This window comes from Oxyura jamaicensis, chromosome 4, assembly GCF_011077185.1.
Source record: "Oxyura jamaicensis isolate SHBP4307 breed ruddy duck chromosome 4, BPBGC_Ojam_1.0, whole genome shotgun sequence".
NCBI classification, from domain to species: Eukaryota; Metazoa; Chordata; class Aves; order Anseriformes; family Anatidae; genus Oxyura; species Oxyura jamaicensis.
The window spans coordinates 49,316,022-49,332,913 of record NC_048896.1 but is presented as its reverse complement, the minus strand read 5'-3'; the positions used below and the strand labels follow the sequence as shown (position 1 = coordinate 49,332,913).

Genomic DNA, 16,892 nt, shown 5'->3' with positions numbered 1-16,892 from the left:
AGGAAATTGAAAGCTTTCCCTGCATCCACTTCTTACCTAAGCTACTTGGAAGTATGCATTCCTCTGTGCATAGAGTTAGAATTGGATGTTTCTCATGGTAGATCTGGACTAGTATAGCTGAGCTTTGCAGCGATAACTCTTCTGCCACCGGCTTGAGGTACTTGACTGGTGGTAGAACTCTGGGTGACATTTGATCATTTGCCTTGGTGTAAGCTGGGCAGAGTTGCCAACAGATGTCTTGAATTAAACTAAAGAGTATTTGGAGGCCTGTTATGTAGCCTAGGTGCTCAGTTCTTCTTTATTGGTTCCTTGTTGTCCTCCAATTACACTGCCTGGTTAAGTAGTTCAATATAGAAATTGTAATAGGTTGCAAGTATTGTGAATGATCTGAGCAGTTTGGGAAGAATGAGGGGAAACAGCCTGCATGGAGAGAGTATAGTTGAGACTGCTCAGGCTGCTTTCATTTACCTCTTCACAGAGATACCATGGACACAAAGACAGCAGAATAAAAGTATGGCAAGTAGTAGTGCCTCCATTCATTCAGAGTTATGTGAGTGGGCTTGGGACAAGATTTTCTCTTTATTCCAAGCTCCTCAGGTTGTTCTCTAACAAAAATTATATAGCTTATGTTATCTTGGTACAGGGAATTAAATAATTGCTGTCAAATGAGTGGGTGAGAGTGCTCAGAACAATGCTGCCAGTGGTAAAATCCTTCAAAAATTTTCTTAGTCTTGGCAGCAGGTGTGAGTTTGGTATCAAATCAGCCTTAACTTTCAATGATATAATATATTGACATACATGCACACTAAAACAGTAATGTGACTTTTACACTGTTACTGGTTGTGTTTCTTATTGTCTAGCTTGGTTCTCCACAGTCTTTAAGAAATTAAGAATTGTTACCTTAGCTGTGTAGTTGTAATAGATGTTCCCTGTTTTTAGCATGTCTTTAAGAACTTAGGCATGGGAGAAATGGGTTAGACATCCAGGGGGGGAAAACAGAAACTTGCTTAGGGTGTTAAGCATAGAGCCAGGCTGGGGTTACAAAAAAAAGAGCTGGAGTGGGAGGTGTAACATAAGCAGTAGGTCTTGTGGTACCTCCCAGGAGCCACCACTGGTGACTGGTCAAGAAATCATTTCCTCTTCTTGCCTTCCCTGGCCATGCATTGCTGCCAGCAGTGGCCCAGCTGAGTTCTGAGTGGCTGAACTCAAAATGCTTACTGGTTTAGTTTGGTTGTTACAAAGCCCAAAAGCTAGCATCAGGTGGTTGCAGCAACTGATGTGCAAAGTAAGATGTTGCCCTCTGCTGGTCCCCTTCTTTAGAAAGAATAAATAAATAAATAAAGGGTCTGGGTGCTTTCAAATAGCAATGACTTCTTACGAAGTGTTGTGCTGTACCTGGCCTTCCACCTCCAGAACTATTTTCCCCCAAGATACTACATATCAATTACAATTACATAAATGCATTCGTAGTTAACGCTGTAAGGAAGACATACTCTTTTAAACATGAGCTTTATAATCTAATGTGCTTAGCAATAGCGTATTTTGAGGACTACAGTTGTGACTTTTTAACTGTCTCATCAGTAACGTATTTAAAATCAACCGTGCGAATGAATGCAAAGCCTGAATCTGATTTCTGTAGCAACTGCGCTCAACCTGAAAGAAAAGCTATCTACCATTTCCTTTCCAAACTGCTAGTCCTTGTGGCCCATCAGGCACTGAGGTTAATGGAATTCCACCTGAGCAGCCTTCAGCTTGCTTTGTTACTGAGGAATGAGTGTGCGGGCCTGTTAAGCCATTGGACAGGTGCCCCTAACTGGGGGAAGAGAGCATAATGATGCCACCCCACAGCAGGTGCTCTGGTGCATCACTGGCATCGTGGGAAATGGCAGGTCCTGGTGGGGAAGACAGCAAGTGAGGGAAGTGGAATTACTGTCTGATTGATCCCTGTTCCGGAGGACTAGAGTCAGGAGTGTTATTACTCCTGACTGTGTGCAGTGTGGCTCAGAGGAGGCTGGGCATGAATTTTGTCTTTGGCTGTTTTACCCTCCTGATGTCAAAGTTAGACTTCTCTTGCTCTTGGTAGAAACCTTTCTAAAGCTATGGTGGTTCCACATAGCATTGTTTCAGGAGGCTTGCACAAAACTCCTGATGGGATACTCAGCCCAGACCATTTAAGCAGCCCTCAGTAAGGACTTAGCACCTAGAAAAATGTGTTAGATTAGCAGGCAGCTTATAGTGCCTCAAACCAGAGAAATCTGCTTTCAATGTGAGTGCTTATATTGGCTAAAGAAAATTGAGCTTTTGGTGGCTGCTTCCCATCTGCTGGTGATGTCAGCCAGGGTTTGGTTGGGCAAAGACATTTAGAGGGTGTGCTCTAACAGGTGTTGAGTGAAGACAGCTGGGTTAATCTGGTAATAGTTTCTGAGTTAACCCATCTCTGTCTCTCATAGTGTGTGTGAACTTGTCCGTACCAGCCATCTGTCTATTCCTCCAAGAATGTTGGGTGGAAACCCTCCAGCTGATAGAGCATGATACGCAGCTGGAAGGTGAATGGCTCTTCTCAATAAAGTAGGGTATAGTGGTTCTTCAGGATAAATGAGCTAGCAAATAAGCAGTTCTAGGGAGACTTAGATTAGGCCCTAGTACCTACTTTTCATATTACAATTGTGTTTTAAATAACTAATATATTTTCTAGTTCTCTGCTACTCTCCCCTACTCCCTACAAAAGTAAAAGGTTAGTGAGGTTGGCTCCCAGTGCACAGAAGCGCACGTGCCTTGCACGGTAGAGTAGTTCTGTTTTTAGAATCATATTTATTAAACTGATACTGCACCTTTTCTGCTGTTTTGAATATCTGAATCTTGAAAAATACAATTTAGACTTCATCTGTATGAGAATTTGTGTTTAACAGAAAGGAGAAGAAAAAGTGGCTGCCATTAAAGAGAATATTTCGGGGGGGGGGGGGGCCCGGGACTGGTACAGAATTAGAAAACAGTATCACAGGCTTCAGAGCTTTGGATATATATTCTTCAGCAACTGTTGTATCAAATTCCAAGTGATAATATCTTGTAAACGCTTTATTATTAAAAACCTGTAATCGATTTGAACTGCAAGAAACTGAGTAGTAGCAGTCAAAACTTCACAAGGACACCGAAACCCTTTTGGATGTGAGTTGGATATAAGAATGTCAGGAGATTTCTTTTGTTACTCTGGTGTTTTAAAATTCTATGAATTTACCATGAAAGAAATGAACTGCCTGCAGTGAATGCTGTTTCAAAATGTGTTGAATGTAAGTGTTACAGCTTATTACAGCCATGTATAAGCATGTGAAATTCTTGTTTTCCTGTCTAGGTGATCTCTATGGTGCCATAGGCTCTCCGGTTAGATTGACTCGAACTGTTATTGTTGGAAAACGAAAAGAGTTGGTGCAGCGCTTGCTGTATGTCCTAACCTACTTCATTAGGTGCTCTGAGCTACAAGAAAATCAGCTGACGTGGAGTGAAGCGCTTGGGGAAGGAGAGCAAGTGCTTAATGGAAGCAAGATCACAACTGCGCTAGAAAAGGGAGAGGTAGAGGAGTCTGATTATGTGGTTGTCACTGTCAAAAATGAACCTGCCCTTGTGCCTCCGATCCTACCTCCTAAGAGTGACAGAAGTAAGAACAACGGTATTGCAGGGTGGGTACATAACCCAGAAGGCACTTGCACTATGCCAGATTCTTCAAAAGAAAAGAAAGAAGCAATAGGAAAAGTCAGTCAGAACTCTGACACAGCTGTTGACTGTCTAACTAGCACTTTGCATAACGGAGCAGCTGATGGTAGGAAAAGAACTGTCACTGAAACAGGGACTGGATCCTACCACTTTGAAGAGCAATCAAAGTTGGAGAATTCAATGGATATAAGGAAGAACAAGAACCAGAATGAAAGGAAAGTGGAAAAGCAATTGTCTAGCAGGTCATCTGCTTTACCCTGTCCTGAAAGGTCTAGCCACAGAACTTCCCAATTGGAAAAGGTCACCTTTCGGATCGGAAGTTCTGCATCCCCAGAGTCAGACTTAGAAACTCAGAGGAGAGAAATGGAAGAGAATCTGAAGGCATTCAGAAAAAATCCAGAGGTGGTAATACATTGTGTCTCAAGTTCCACAGATTTGACTGTGGATGTTTCCCAGAATCAAGAAGAAAGTTGTGAAGCTGCCTTTCTGCCCTTCAGTAAACACAGTATTTGTTATGCACAGATTCCACCTTGTGAGGGGAAGGAAAGTGTGCTTAATAACCAACATATGGAAACTAAAGGAACTGAAATGAATTTAGCGAATACAGTATCTAGTGAACCACTTTTGTCCACTGATAATATAGAAACTGTAACATTGCCAAGCTTGAAAGAAACTAGAACTTTATGCTCTGGCAATCTGGAGAGCTATTCACCTGACTGCGTGGAAGTAGGTTCTGCTGTCAGAAAGGAGTCCCCTAAAGTAGGTGCTAAAGATGTCCCCTATGGGGATGCTGGAAGGAAAACCCCCTTCAGAGTTGAAGGGGACATTCCAAGGAATGAGAGTTCAGACAGTGCTCTTGGAGCCAGCGATGAAGAAGGTGATTGTTGTATTCCTGACGAAGTTCATCATGATAACGTCAGCAAAAGACTCGAAGAGTTTGTGGAAGTGGAGCTTCCTTTACCAAGGTAAAGGAGTTTAATGTAGAACTAAACGGAGTCAAAATTTGTGCAATGTTAGAGGTTTCAGAATTTCAAGTCTGAAATCCAATGGGGTCTTGATTGAGTTCCTTGCAAGCAAATCCGTACCAGCCCATACAGACTGGGAAAAAAATGCTGAAAAGCATTTGGTACTGAAGTTTGGTGACAAAGGTGTTCTTCAAATGTTTAACAAAAAATATTGGACTTTTTTTTTATCGATTGCCTGAAACAGTGTAAACAATTCTATCTGAGGATCAGCAATATTTCATCTTTGCTTAAACTGACAAATACTAAACAGATCTGAAATAAATAAAGGCATCCTATTTGAAAACTTCTGAGCTTTACAGGTGCACATGGAGCTTGCTGATGCACATGTTAAGTAGCTAGGAAGATTTTGCTGCTTGGGCTGAGTGTGAGAACTCAAATTTAGCAAACCTTGTTAACCATGGAACAAGGCCGGGGGGCATATGTACCCCAAGCTCTGATACATGCAGACTTGCCTTTTCTGAAATTTGAAGGAATCAACACAATGTTAATTAAAAAAAAAAAATAATAATAAATAATTTTAATAGAGGTGGGGTAGTAAATCAAGCATTGTTTTCATATCATCTGAATAGAGTCTGTCAAGCAAGAATCATACCTGCTTTGTATTTCTTTATTTCAGGTCAAACACAATCAGCAGTCAGTGTGTGAAAAATTTCGGAAGATCGCTTCTGGGTGGCTACTGTCATACATATGTGCCTGATCTAGTGCTGCATGGAGTAAATAACGATGAAAAACTCAAGCAATGTCTACTAGCAGACCTCCTTCATGCGATGCATGTGAGTTAAAGTACTGTTCAAAGTCATAGTGTGAGTTGTTGCTATTACTGAGAAGCTAAAGCTACAGAAACATGGTAGTTTGTACTTTAAGTAAGACCTGTTTCTTTGTACTTGGCAGTCCTTAACAGCCACACCTGATGTCTTCTTTCTTGAAAGAAAACCCCTTAAATGACTGAGAAGCCTGTTCATGCAAGAATCACTTTTTTTCCCCTTCATACTCTCTACAGTCTTTTCTTGAAAGATGAACACAGGGAAAAATGTTTGCAACTTGAAGGTACAAACAAGGAAAAAACTGACCTCTTCTTTTCTGTCACAATAGACAGTTACCTGTTTCATAAAAATGATACACAAGTTGCTGGAAACATCTTAGTTTACCACTTAGTGGCATGTGTTGTAAGGGAGATGAAGTCCTGTGGAAGCCTGTGTTGTACTAGGCTGTAGCTGAAATGACTGACCACATAAAATAGTTAGCTGTAGGTAAGATCTTTGTGATATTCCTACTATACTTCAACTGCACTGAGTAACTTATAACAAATCTTTCACCAAAGGAATATTAAGTGTTTAGTATGCAATATTAGATGTTTATCTCGTGATTGCCAATTGCTACTTCTTATAGCAATCAAGAATGATCCTGTAGGAATGAGTTAAACACTGTCCATAATGGTGATGTGTGTGCAGTTTTTTAAACACCAAATTACTTTAATATGATACTGTCTCTTCATATATACCTTGCTGTCACTGTGCATCGTGAAATCCCTTACAGTCAATATAACCACTTACTGAACCAGCGTAATTCTCTATTTGTTTTGGAAGAAACCTAACCTTTGCAGGAAGGCTGGATTACAGTTAGTAAAAAATATCAGAGTAGTGATTCCGAAATACTACTTTTAAAAAAATGCCTTAATCATATTGGTAGTTCAGGCTTTGCTGACCTAACGTTACTGGATGTTAGCTCTGTCTCTGAAAGTGGTATTCTGTCTCATTTTTTGAGATGCCTTTGGTTTTCTACTGGACAAAAGCATTCATTTGGACCACTTCATCAGAGTGAATAGAAGTGGAGCCTCAATCTAAGCTGTGAAAATGCACATGCAAATTTTCCGTAATGTTTGTGTCTTGCATCTCTTGCAGCATCCAGTGCTAGATGAACCCATAGCAGAAGCTGTCTGCATTATTGCAGACACAGATAAGTGGAACGTACAAGTAGCTACCAGCCAGAGAAAAATGATGGACAATGTGAAGTTAGGCAAGGATGTCTTGGTCTCGAGTCAAGTATCCAGTTTACTGCAGTCTATTTTACAGCTTTATAAACTCAATCTCCCGGCTGACTTTGTAAGTATTTCTTTACTGAAAACTGAAACTAATGAAAATTGTTTAGTTTAAATGGCAAAAAGCAGAGTTTTGCACACTGTATTTTACTGGATTGATTCAGATATTAATTTATTGGTATAGCAAAGTTGGTACAATGTATTTAAAAGAATGCATGCTACAGTCCAGTTACAGCTACTGTGTTTACCTTAGTTTACTTGTAATAGACCAGGATTAAAGTCAGATGTTCCAAAATAAGACAGAATGAAGGTTGCTTAGGCAACTTTAGCGTGATTGTATTTATGATTAGAGTTGTTAAATTTGGCTTAGATTATTTTGTTTGTATAATTCCCTCATTCTCTACTGTTTCTACCATACAATTTTTTATTCTTGTTTTTTGTTGCCTTTTTTTTTTTTTTTACCAACCCCACCTAGTGGATGCCTCTTCTCTATCCCCAGTTAGATGTCTATTGGCATGTTTACTTGACCTTTTGTGTTTTATGCATAGTCTAGCCCACCCTGTTAGCCAGTGCTGTCTCAGACCACCTGGCAGACATGCCTACAGCATTCCTGGGAGGAGACTGAAACCTGAAACACTTAGGGTTGGATGGGTTGCAGCAGGGGGTGTCACTTTTTCATAGAGCGCGTTTCCCACCCCGTAGCATCGTTTCCTGTCCACGTTAGTAGTAGAGATCATCAGAGCAGATCAGTAATGCTTTCTGATCGCTGTTTTGGCTGATTACAGCAAAGTCACCCACAAGTCTGGCAGCAGTAATTATAACACAACTTTTAACACAGTTGTAGTTGGGGGGAAATTGTGTATCTTTTTTCTGTAGTCTTCATTTAAGTAATCTGAACTGGCTTATTCTTCAGTAGATAGCCTTGAGAAACTTTATGTGTAGGAAGCTTGTGTAATGACTGCTAGCGGACAGAAGAGGAAGGTGGAACTGTACATTAACAACTGAAAATAATACTAATTGATGCTGCTTTGGATAAAATTAGGGGTATTAATTGAAGTACTTGAAGTCAAGTACTGGGACAAGTACATCAGTGTCCTTTCTGGATAGATACTTTCGTATATTGAAAAACATGCCACTTAGGTTAGAATTATGTCATCATGCTTGCACAGGAACACCTTAAATCTTGGCATTTTTGAACTCATTAGTTGTTTCTGCAACTGAAATACTTATTCCAGTTCTGTCCTATTATATGCAACTTCTGAATGCTTTGTGTGTTGTAGTGGCTTTTGAAGGTGGAATAATTTTATTTCCTTCCTTTTTTTTAAAAAAAAAAAAAAAAAGGAGCAGTAAAATGGCAGTCCTAGTAGTTTGTAATTTTTCTGTTTTTCTATAATCCACACTGAAGACGCTTTGAGCCTTCCGTCAGAGTTTGTAGGCCTTTGCTAACAGGAACAGAATAATGTATGAATGGAAGTTGGGTGTTCCATTCAACTCTGGGGGGGAGAAGTCCATTTTTTTTATAATGACCATTCTATTTGGCTTAAATATTGACAAAAACATATATAATAACATAAATCAGAAGTGTGTAAGGCGGTACGTTTGAAGATTAAAAGTGTATGTTTCTTGACCTGCAGTTACTGTTCAGAAGAATAATTTTTTTATGGCACAACAAAAAACGAAATCCAGCTTGAGACTGGATGAAAGAGAAGTGCTGATGTCTTTGTGACACTTGATGGGCAACCTTCCTGCAGAGTTGTGCAGTATGCCAGGGTGAGAGGGAAGTGGAGACTGCAACTGCTGCTTGTCAGCAGTATGACAAAGATTGTACCTGCACCTTCTAGCTCATTTTAAACTACTCTTTTGATTTAAAATGGGAAGTCAATGAGAAGCTGAAGAGGAAGCTAGCATCAAAAAAACAATCACTGTTCTTCTGTACCTCACTGGACATCTCAAACAAAATGGATTCATGTAATGAGCTTGAGGAGGAAAGGCTCATGATTCTTTGCTGGCTTTCAGGAGTAGCAGCTAATCTTTTGTAAAGAATCTCTTAGAATTTCATATTGTTCTTCCTTCCTCTTAATAAAAAGATCTATAGTCCTTTAGCTTATGAGTAGTGGAATTGAAATATGTTGAGTTGCCACTTTGGGAATCAGCTGCATGCTTACCTGTAGTAAAGAAGAGAAGTAGAGAAGGTAGGAATGTCTTCCTTTAGGCTAGAATCAGAAGTGTTATGATGATAATGGCTTTAGTGAAAACTTGCTTGAAGCAAACAGATCAAACAACTCTCAAAAAGCAACTTGCTCAAGACCATCAGAAAATGCATGGTAGGCTGCCCATGAGCATGAGTCTTTTTTTTTTTTTTTTAATTAGCAGATCTGCTTACACAAGATTCCATTTCTAATACTTATGGTTTCCATTAAACTTAAAATATACACCAGACAATGCCCTGGAGGTATTTGCTACTACTGATTCTAATTGTTGTCTCCGCCTGCTGGATGATTAAATATTTGATAATGAGGTTCTGCACACGCTTCTTGTTTTTCACTTTGAAGTGGTCATTCCTGTGGAAAAAAAGAATGTATTGAATTGAGTTACCTTGTGTTCTGGAACAATATACCTGATAAAACAGTCTGCCTACTCACCTAGTGAAGATGTCCCGTGTACTCACCTTGTGTTACTGTTTTTTTAAAAAAAAAAGTCTCTTTGAAGTTTTCATCTGCTTTCTTGCAGTTGATGTATGAGAAATTATGTACCATGTGCCTATTTTTAAACAAAAATTCTAGCATGCTACTGCTGAATGAAATTGGAGTAATTATATCGGTATTTCAACTTGAACTATCACCTTTTGCAAACAACATCAAATGTTTAAGAGTTTTAAACTAGAATTATGTAGTACTAATTAAAAACAAAGACCTAAAAAGGATTTGTAAGCTAGTTTCTTCAGTAAACTAGAGATCAAAAGAGGTATAGTTTTATGATGAGGATAATGGTGTCGTCTTTCACTTCCATTTTAGTTTCTTGAATGGGACTTCTCTGGTGCTGAAGAGTGCTAATTTTAGGAACTGTTGACACTTTCAGGAAAAAGTACTGACTTGTAACAAAGACATTTTTTACGTATTCTGGTTAGATTCTTAAGGTATCTTGAATGTCTTTGAACCTGGTTAAAACTTTTATGTTAGTAGAAACACTTTGACTTGAAGGGAAGTTGGATGGTTTTCTTTTTGACTCCTACAGCAAACTTGCTGCACAAGAAAACTGAAATACTCCAATTCTTTGAGGTGAAGGAAAGCTGGTGTATTTTAAGTTGCCAGCACAACTGTAACACATTTACTTCTTTACAGATTTTTGGGGGGAGACTTAAAGGTGTTCTGGCTATGATGTGTAAGCAAATCATTTTAGTTATCTTTAATAGATACATGCAGTTGTTTTAAAGCCATTCTGAGGTTTTTGGTCTGTATTTACAGTGCATTATGCATCTTGAGGATAGACTACAAGAGATGTATCTCAAAAGCAAAATGCTTTCAGAATATCTGCGAGGACATACAAGAGTGCATGTAAAAGAACTAGGAATTGTATTGGGGTGAGTATTGCAGATATCAGTCTTAATCTACAGCAAAACTTGAAGCAAAACTTTGCTTTTCAGTTTCTGAATGTAGTTATGTTTCTGTGGGGAGTTGCTACTTATTCCATGTTTATTACTTCCCCCTCTCTCATGCACCTAATGAAGTATAGAAATAGGTTCCAATGAGCCATTGGGAGACACAGTCCAACAGGAAGAAAATCATTTGTTGTTCTAAAATCTTAAGAATGAAAAATCTTAAGGAAGAAAGTTTTGATTTTGGTTACTTTGAGGTAGTCAGTAATAGGTTGTGTTCTAGCTAAGTACTTTATGGATGCATGTGCTAGGAAAGCAGAATGAGAGGAAGGGGCAAGAAATTAATACGCTTCCAAGAAGATGTTTTTTACGCACTGTAGCTAAAAGTTAATTTATCTTTAAAATTAATTAATCTTTATCCTCGCTGCTCAAGATTTCATACTGAGCAATGTAGTTGAAAGTAATGAGACCCTGAAGTAAGCATTTGTGTGCATGTATGTGTAAAAATGTATATAAACACACGTAGTGGCCTTTGAGGAGTGTTCTGTTGGAAATGGAATGAGCATTGCATCTGAGAGACATTGTGTTACTTTTATTGCCTAATAATTGATACTTCCAGCTTTTAGTCATTTTTGGTAAGAAAGTGCTGCTGCATGGTGATCTGAGTTGTATTCAAAACATGAAATTGCAGTCTTCCCTAAGTTGATGTTCAGTATTTTCTTTGGCTGGGCTTATTGATGCCTGCTGACTGCAAAGACTGCAAGCTAAGGGTTATGGATGAGCAAATAAATCACATTTTTTATTTGTACCACAAAAAAAATATATACCACAATATGTAATATATTTTTCACTTAAATGGTAACAGCCCTTTTGTTTTTAAATGTTATCATCTAATTTTACTGGTATAGTATGAACGAATAATTAAACTATGAACTTGGTTATAGCAAGACACTTTCAGTTTCTTTTATGTGAATGAAGAATAGCTTCTTGTGTTGTTCTTCTTTTGTGAAGGTGATTGTGTATTTTAAAGTCTCTCTTTTTTTTTTCAATTTCTAGGATTGAATCCAATGACTTGCCTTTGTTGGCTGCTATAGCAAGTACTCATTCTCCATATGTTGCTCAAATACTCTTATAAATTAAAATCTCAGGATAGTCGTTCCCTTAAAGTAAAAGAAAGAATATGGGCATGTTGAAAGAAGAACAGTTGCCAAATGCTGGTAAAGGGGAACGCTGAGGAAAGCAGGTGATGACTGGTGATTTTACCATCTTCCGATTCTGGTTTCAGCTGGATGGTTGATCGGAGGACTTCAGTTTACATAATGTAAAAGGCATTCAGGTTTTTCTTAAAATCTCACTTCTGACTTAAAGTGACTGCATCCTTGCATTTTATTTTTCTTCAAAGGACAAAAGTTAACACTATGTGGCAGACTGTGAGCTGCCATCCAAAACGCTGCTCAAAACCATGAAGTAACAGTTAAAGAACAAGTGGGTTGGAATGGATTTCCTAATGCTGCGCTCGTGAGTGTGGTGTGGTGTATTTCTTTGCTGGGGAGGAGGAGCTGTAAACTATGTACATAGCATTCCTATACGCAAGTGTGTTAGATGGGACATGATTTTTCTTGCAGAGCATAAGCATGATTTTGTATAGTAGAAGTGACCAGCTCAGAACAAGAAACCTGGATTCAGCACCTGGATGCTAAGTGGGAATGGAGGTGAGGACGAGAGATTAAGCAAGCTGTGGTTGCTTCTCTTTTAAAGAGGAGGTATTCAGATGAACTCATGACTAGAAGTAATTCTATCCTGAAAATTGAATGAACTTCTGAGGTGGGTTTTTTTGGGAAAGCCTTATTGAATTTCTGCTACAAGTTTACATTTGTTGCTGATGCAACTTCAATAACTCTGAGTTTCTGTATGACTGTAGTCCTGGGAATTAAACCTGTGTCTTGGTGTCATCAAGTATTACTATCTCTGAGGAATATGAATTTGACAGCATTCTGTATGATACCAGTGCTATTAGGGCATATGTGTGCACGTAGACCAACCAATTGGCACAAACTGAAGACAATCTTACTGGGGGGGGTAACCCTTACTGAACCTTCAGACAGATGTATTATTTTTTTTTCTGGCTACCAGTTGGTCACTGTATTAGGTATAAAAGAGGAACACTGTCTGAAGTAAAAGGAAAAGTAGGGGGCAAACCCCAATATTTGGTATTACTATGAATGTTTGCAATTACCCTTTATGACTCTACAGAAATCTTGAACTATCATCCCAGGTGCCTTTCCTTAGTAGACTAACTGCTTTGAGACCAGAAACTACTTCTCCATGAGTTGATACTGGCCTTCTGTGTTTTTAGAAAGCAAAATAAAATTTTGTATTCTACTGTTTTCATGTGGTTGATAACATGAATGTAAAAAAAAAAAACAACAACAATTTTTGCATAAAGCACTGTTGAGCTGGATGTGAAACTATGGACCAGACTGAGGAAAGAACAAAGGATCAAAACAAACATTCTTAACGAAAAGGAAAAATGAATATTGGACCTTTCTGTTGTGAGCCAGCATGAATGAGGTATCTGAAACTGACAGTTTGCAAGCAAATTGCTAGCAAAACAATTGCTTGTGAATAGTGAATTCTGATGAGAAACTTCTGGTCACCAGTTATGCGTTGTCCTCATTGGTGATTACAGATTTTTAACACTGAAGGGACACACTTCTATTAAAAGTGACTTTATTTCATACTACCTGGATGTTTGGACTTTTCTACAGTAAACTTTCAATTATTTGAAACAATGAAATGTGCATATTGTGAGTTGTTTAAATGTGATTGGGGTCTTGATGAACGTTGTGTTGCTTTTTTGAGGGGAAATGGGTAGACTGACTTACTGTGAAGAGGGGTTGTTTCCAAGTGGAGGGATAGTTAATATTCTGATACAGTGCTTCTAAAGCTGATCCTTATATGCTGCGTTTCTGATCTGACATTCCAGATGTTTCTTTTATTGCATTTTCATAGGCTTGTCCCTGAACCTGTCCCTGATACTCTGCCTACAAAGGCTAAAATCTTCCTGTGGTTCAGGTCTTCTCCTACTGTTAGTAATTAGGAAAATTTTTCATATTTTTGGTCTGTGAATTCTGTCCGCTGGAAAGTCAATTTACCTCTGCATCTAGCTGTTAGCAGCTATCACTTTCTATTTCACAAGGTTAAGACAAAGTGAGAACCACAGAGCAGGTCACGTATTCTTGACCTATCCCTGTAATGGCAAATGTGGGCGTGCATGTGTGTAGAGCTTTGAAACTGCTTCCCTGAGTGTATATAGAAATTCTCATGTACTTTATTTCATGTCACTCGTGAATACTGGGTGAATTTATTGAAAGACAATTCAGTTTCTCGTAAAGCATTAGTTGGGTTTTTATCTGAACAGGTTGATAATTCTTGAAAGAGATGTGCAGAAACACTTGTTCTCGTAGTGTTCTAAGAAAGCCCAAGGTCAGCCGACATTCAGTGATTTCAAGGCTAATGCCATAACAAGTAACGTGATTTTTACTACACCTACTAAAAAACCAACAAGCAAGCAAACAAAAACTGCCTTCTGGTAAGACATTAAGCTAGGGGCAGCATGTGAGCTGATGGTCAAAGCACTTGGACTTTCTTCAGCCCAGGCTAAAACTTTATAGTTCTTGCTGCTTTCTCTTACCATTTTGCTGCTCTTCAGAAATCATATGAAGAACTCTCTTGTTCTGACAGTTTTAGTGGGGGAGGAAGGGGGGATTGAAATTAAATCCCGTTATTGTTAAAAGGCTTTAGTTTGAAGAAAGTTAAATACCTATCTTTCCCCTCCACCAAAGATACTACCTCATTTGATGGGATTCCACCTTCTAGGGCTTTTTTGACTCAAAGTCTTTAACTTGTTTTTGGTAGCATCTTGCTGTTTATATAAATTAGTATGGCATGACAGGGCAGTAGGTATTTACAGATGTTGTGTTAGACCTCTTTAGGGCATGTTCCTGTTTTTATTTTAAGTGAATGAGAAGTGATATGAATGTACAGAGGTGTTTAAAATTGATAATGTAGCTTAACTTTCAAATATTCCAAAATTTTTATCAGTATTATGTAGTTTTTGTAAACTTAAATGCATATTTTGTTGAAGTGGGAGTGCACAGTCTTTCCAAAATCCCACATAACTGCAGTTTACACAGTGCAATTCAAAGAATGTATTATTTTTTTCAGGCAAGACTAAACCATATGCAGAGGGGAGGAATGAACTATTAAATTGTAGTATTTAATTGAACTCCTTAACCTAAAACAATACCAAGAGTTAAACATTTTTAATTCAAATTGGTACTTTCTGATTTGATATATACAGCTGTCTTCTGCCCAGAAGAAACAAATCCACACTGATTCTGGAATTCTTTAATTTGCATTTCTAACGACATCCTCTAGATGGTCTTCCCCACTCCCTAATAAAATGCATCTTTTCTCTAAAAGTCAGAAAGCCTTTCGGACACAAACCCCTGCATATAAATTTCACACAATGATCACTTATCCCTCAAGTATAACTTCTACTTCAGTTAAGAGGCCCCAATCAAAACTGAGTCTGAACTGCTGAATACACTCTAGATGTTTTTTTTAGGTCAAGTGTGTTAATTTGACATATATAGCAGGCTTTCCATAGCTGGTAAAAACATGTGTTGCTATTGCATGTTTGGAGAGCAAAGGCTTTTTTTAGGAATGACTGAATACCAATGTCAGACTACATGTTTTTGGTGTTGTTTTTTTTTTTTTTCTTATAGTTGTTTATGTATGCTATCATTTTGGTCTATTTCTTTGCGGCATTTGGTGCAATAAACTTTCTGAAATGAATGTGAGTGGTATTTGGTATCTTCCTTTTTAAAATTTACTTCTGAAAATGTTCTTTTTTTTGGAGCTGATACCTAACAGTGCACAGATGTCCAATAACCAATTAGTGGAGTAAGCAAATGTTGCAAGAATCTAATGGGAAGGCTTCACAAGATTTGAAATTTAATTGAATACTATTCACAGTATTGGAAGCTTTACTCCAATTATGCATGTAAACAACAACTCTTGTAGTGTGAAGTCTAACTGCAGGGAGTAGTGGAAAGTGAGGACCCTAACTGTTGGCATAGGTCCTGCAGAGGTTCCCTGTACCTGTGTGACTAGCACTGAGCTCAAACGCGCATGAGAAGAGCTATCTGAAGAACATGTTGCTGTTGCATAGTACATCCATTTTTAAAAAAAAAAAAAATCACTCAACTTAAAGGGAATGAGTGACCACCTTGTGAGTACTGGACCATAACATTATTGATGGACTTAAATTAGTTTTATAAGGAAGTCTTTAACTTGTGTCAAACCCTCCATGAACTAAAACTTCAGTGTAGTATTGCAGACTGAAAAAAGCTGAGTTCATATAATGAGCACACATACATCCGATTTTCAGTTGTGATATTTGCTTGGTTTAAAACTCAGCTGGGTGTTACCTAGATGGCAAGGAGCAGCTTCAAACAATGGAAGCCTAGGATCTGCAGAGCACTTCAGGTTCTGCAGCTTATCGGAAAGTCTTCATAAAATGAAAACGGAAAAGAAAGGATCACTTGTGACTATGCTTAACATCTTTGAACAGGTGGGTCTTGCTTGTACTGTGTAGGTGCTTCTCTGTAGAATCAAATTTCTGAGATTCATTTTTTTCAGACTAATGAGGATTGCATATAACAAAAGTCTATGAACCTTGGTATCAAGGGCTTTTCACTGTTCTCTGAATACAGTTCCTGGCTTTCTGGTCTCGCTGTAGTAACTATCAACTTTGAAGCCTTTGGAAACCGAGCATAAGAAAATAAGTAGATCTAAGATACTAAGCGCTTGTGTACACACAGTTGAAATAAGGAGAAATGTCTGCTGTGCTGTCTGCTATAACTCCTGTGTAGTCTGTGCAGGAGTACTAACAGAAACAGTGACCTGCTATAGCTTTAGCTAAAATTGGTGTCTATGACAATGAAGGTTTTTTTGTGTGAAAAGTACGTTGAAATGTTAATGCTGTGGTAAGCTGTAACCTCAGTCCAGCTCTTGCCAAATTGTGTAGCTGCCTCCCTATTCTGCATTTAAGTGAGAAGGTTTGAAATGATTTAATAGCTAATACCTGTAACAAGGTGGAAAAACCTGTTACCCCATCCAGTCTTCCTTCCTCTCATACTGGCTGCATCTGCAAGCTGCTTGTGCCGTCTCTTGCTCTGGTGTTCATTGGCTTGTTCATGTGCAAGTGCAATGTGCTTCAAGAAAAAAAGTTAATACTTCTCTGCTGGGTTCACAAGGTGAATGTGGCTCCAATAAATTCCAACAAATGCAAGTGTAGGGCAGAGGAAGAGGGACAGGACCCCCTCAGCTAGTAACGAGAAGGAATGAGTTGGAGATCCAACTCCTGATGTCTCTGATGCTTGTGGGTCACTGTATTGGCTTGGAGGGTTGTGCTGTGGAGCAACCTTGGTTTTCACACAGGGTTTGTAAGGTTCCATGA

General features: G+C 38.6%; 1 protein-coding gene and 1 long non-coding RNA gene across 4 annotated transcripts in view; both read left to right on the top strand.

Annotated features, from left to right (window-relative positions):
* The window catches only part of FNIP2 (folliculin interacting protein 2), a 40,622-nt gene extending 25,396 nt beyond the window's left edge, over positions 1-15,226 (top strand). For all 3 annotated transcript variants that reach the window (XM_035325906.1, XM_035325904.1, XM_035325903.1), the window contains 5 exons: positions 3,350-4,673; positions 5,350-5,506; positions 6,635-6,835; positions 10,236-10,351; positions 11,423-15,226. In XM_035325906.1, the coding sequence (XP_035181797.1) occupies positions 3,350-4,673; positions 5,350-5,506; positions 6,635-6,835; positions 10,236-10,351; positions 11,423-11,501 (1,877 nt within the window). In that variant the 3' untranslated portion in view covers positions 11,502-15,226. The remainder of the gene's footprint in view (positions 1-3,349; positions 4,674-5,349; positions 5,507-6,634; positions 6,836-10,235; positions 10,352-11,422) is intronic.
* On the top strand, positions 7-3,148 carry LOC118166764. Its single transcript, XR_004750714.1, has 2 exons — positions 7-1,851; positions 2,180-3,148. It is a non-coding gene; the product is annotated as an uncharacterized LOC118166764 (long non-coding RNA).
* Positions 15,227-16,892: the final 1,666 nt, after the last annotated feature.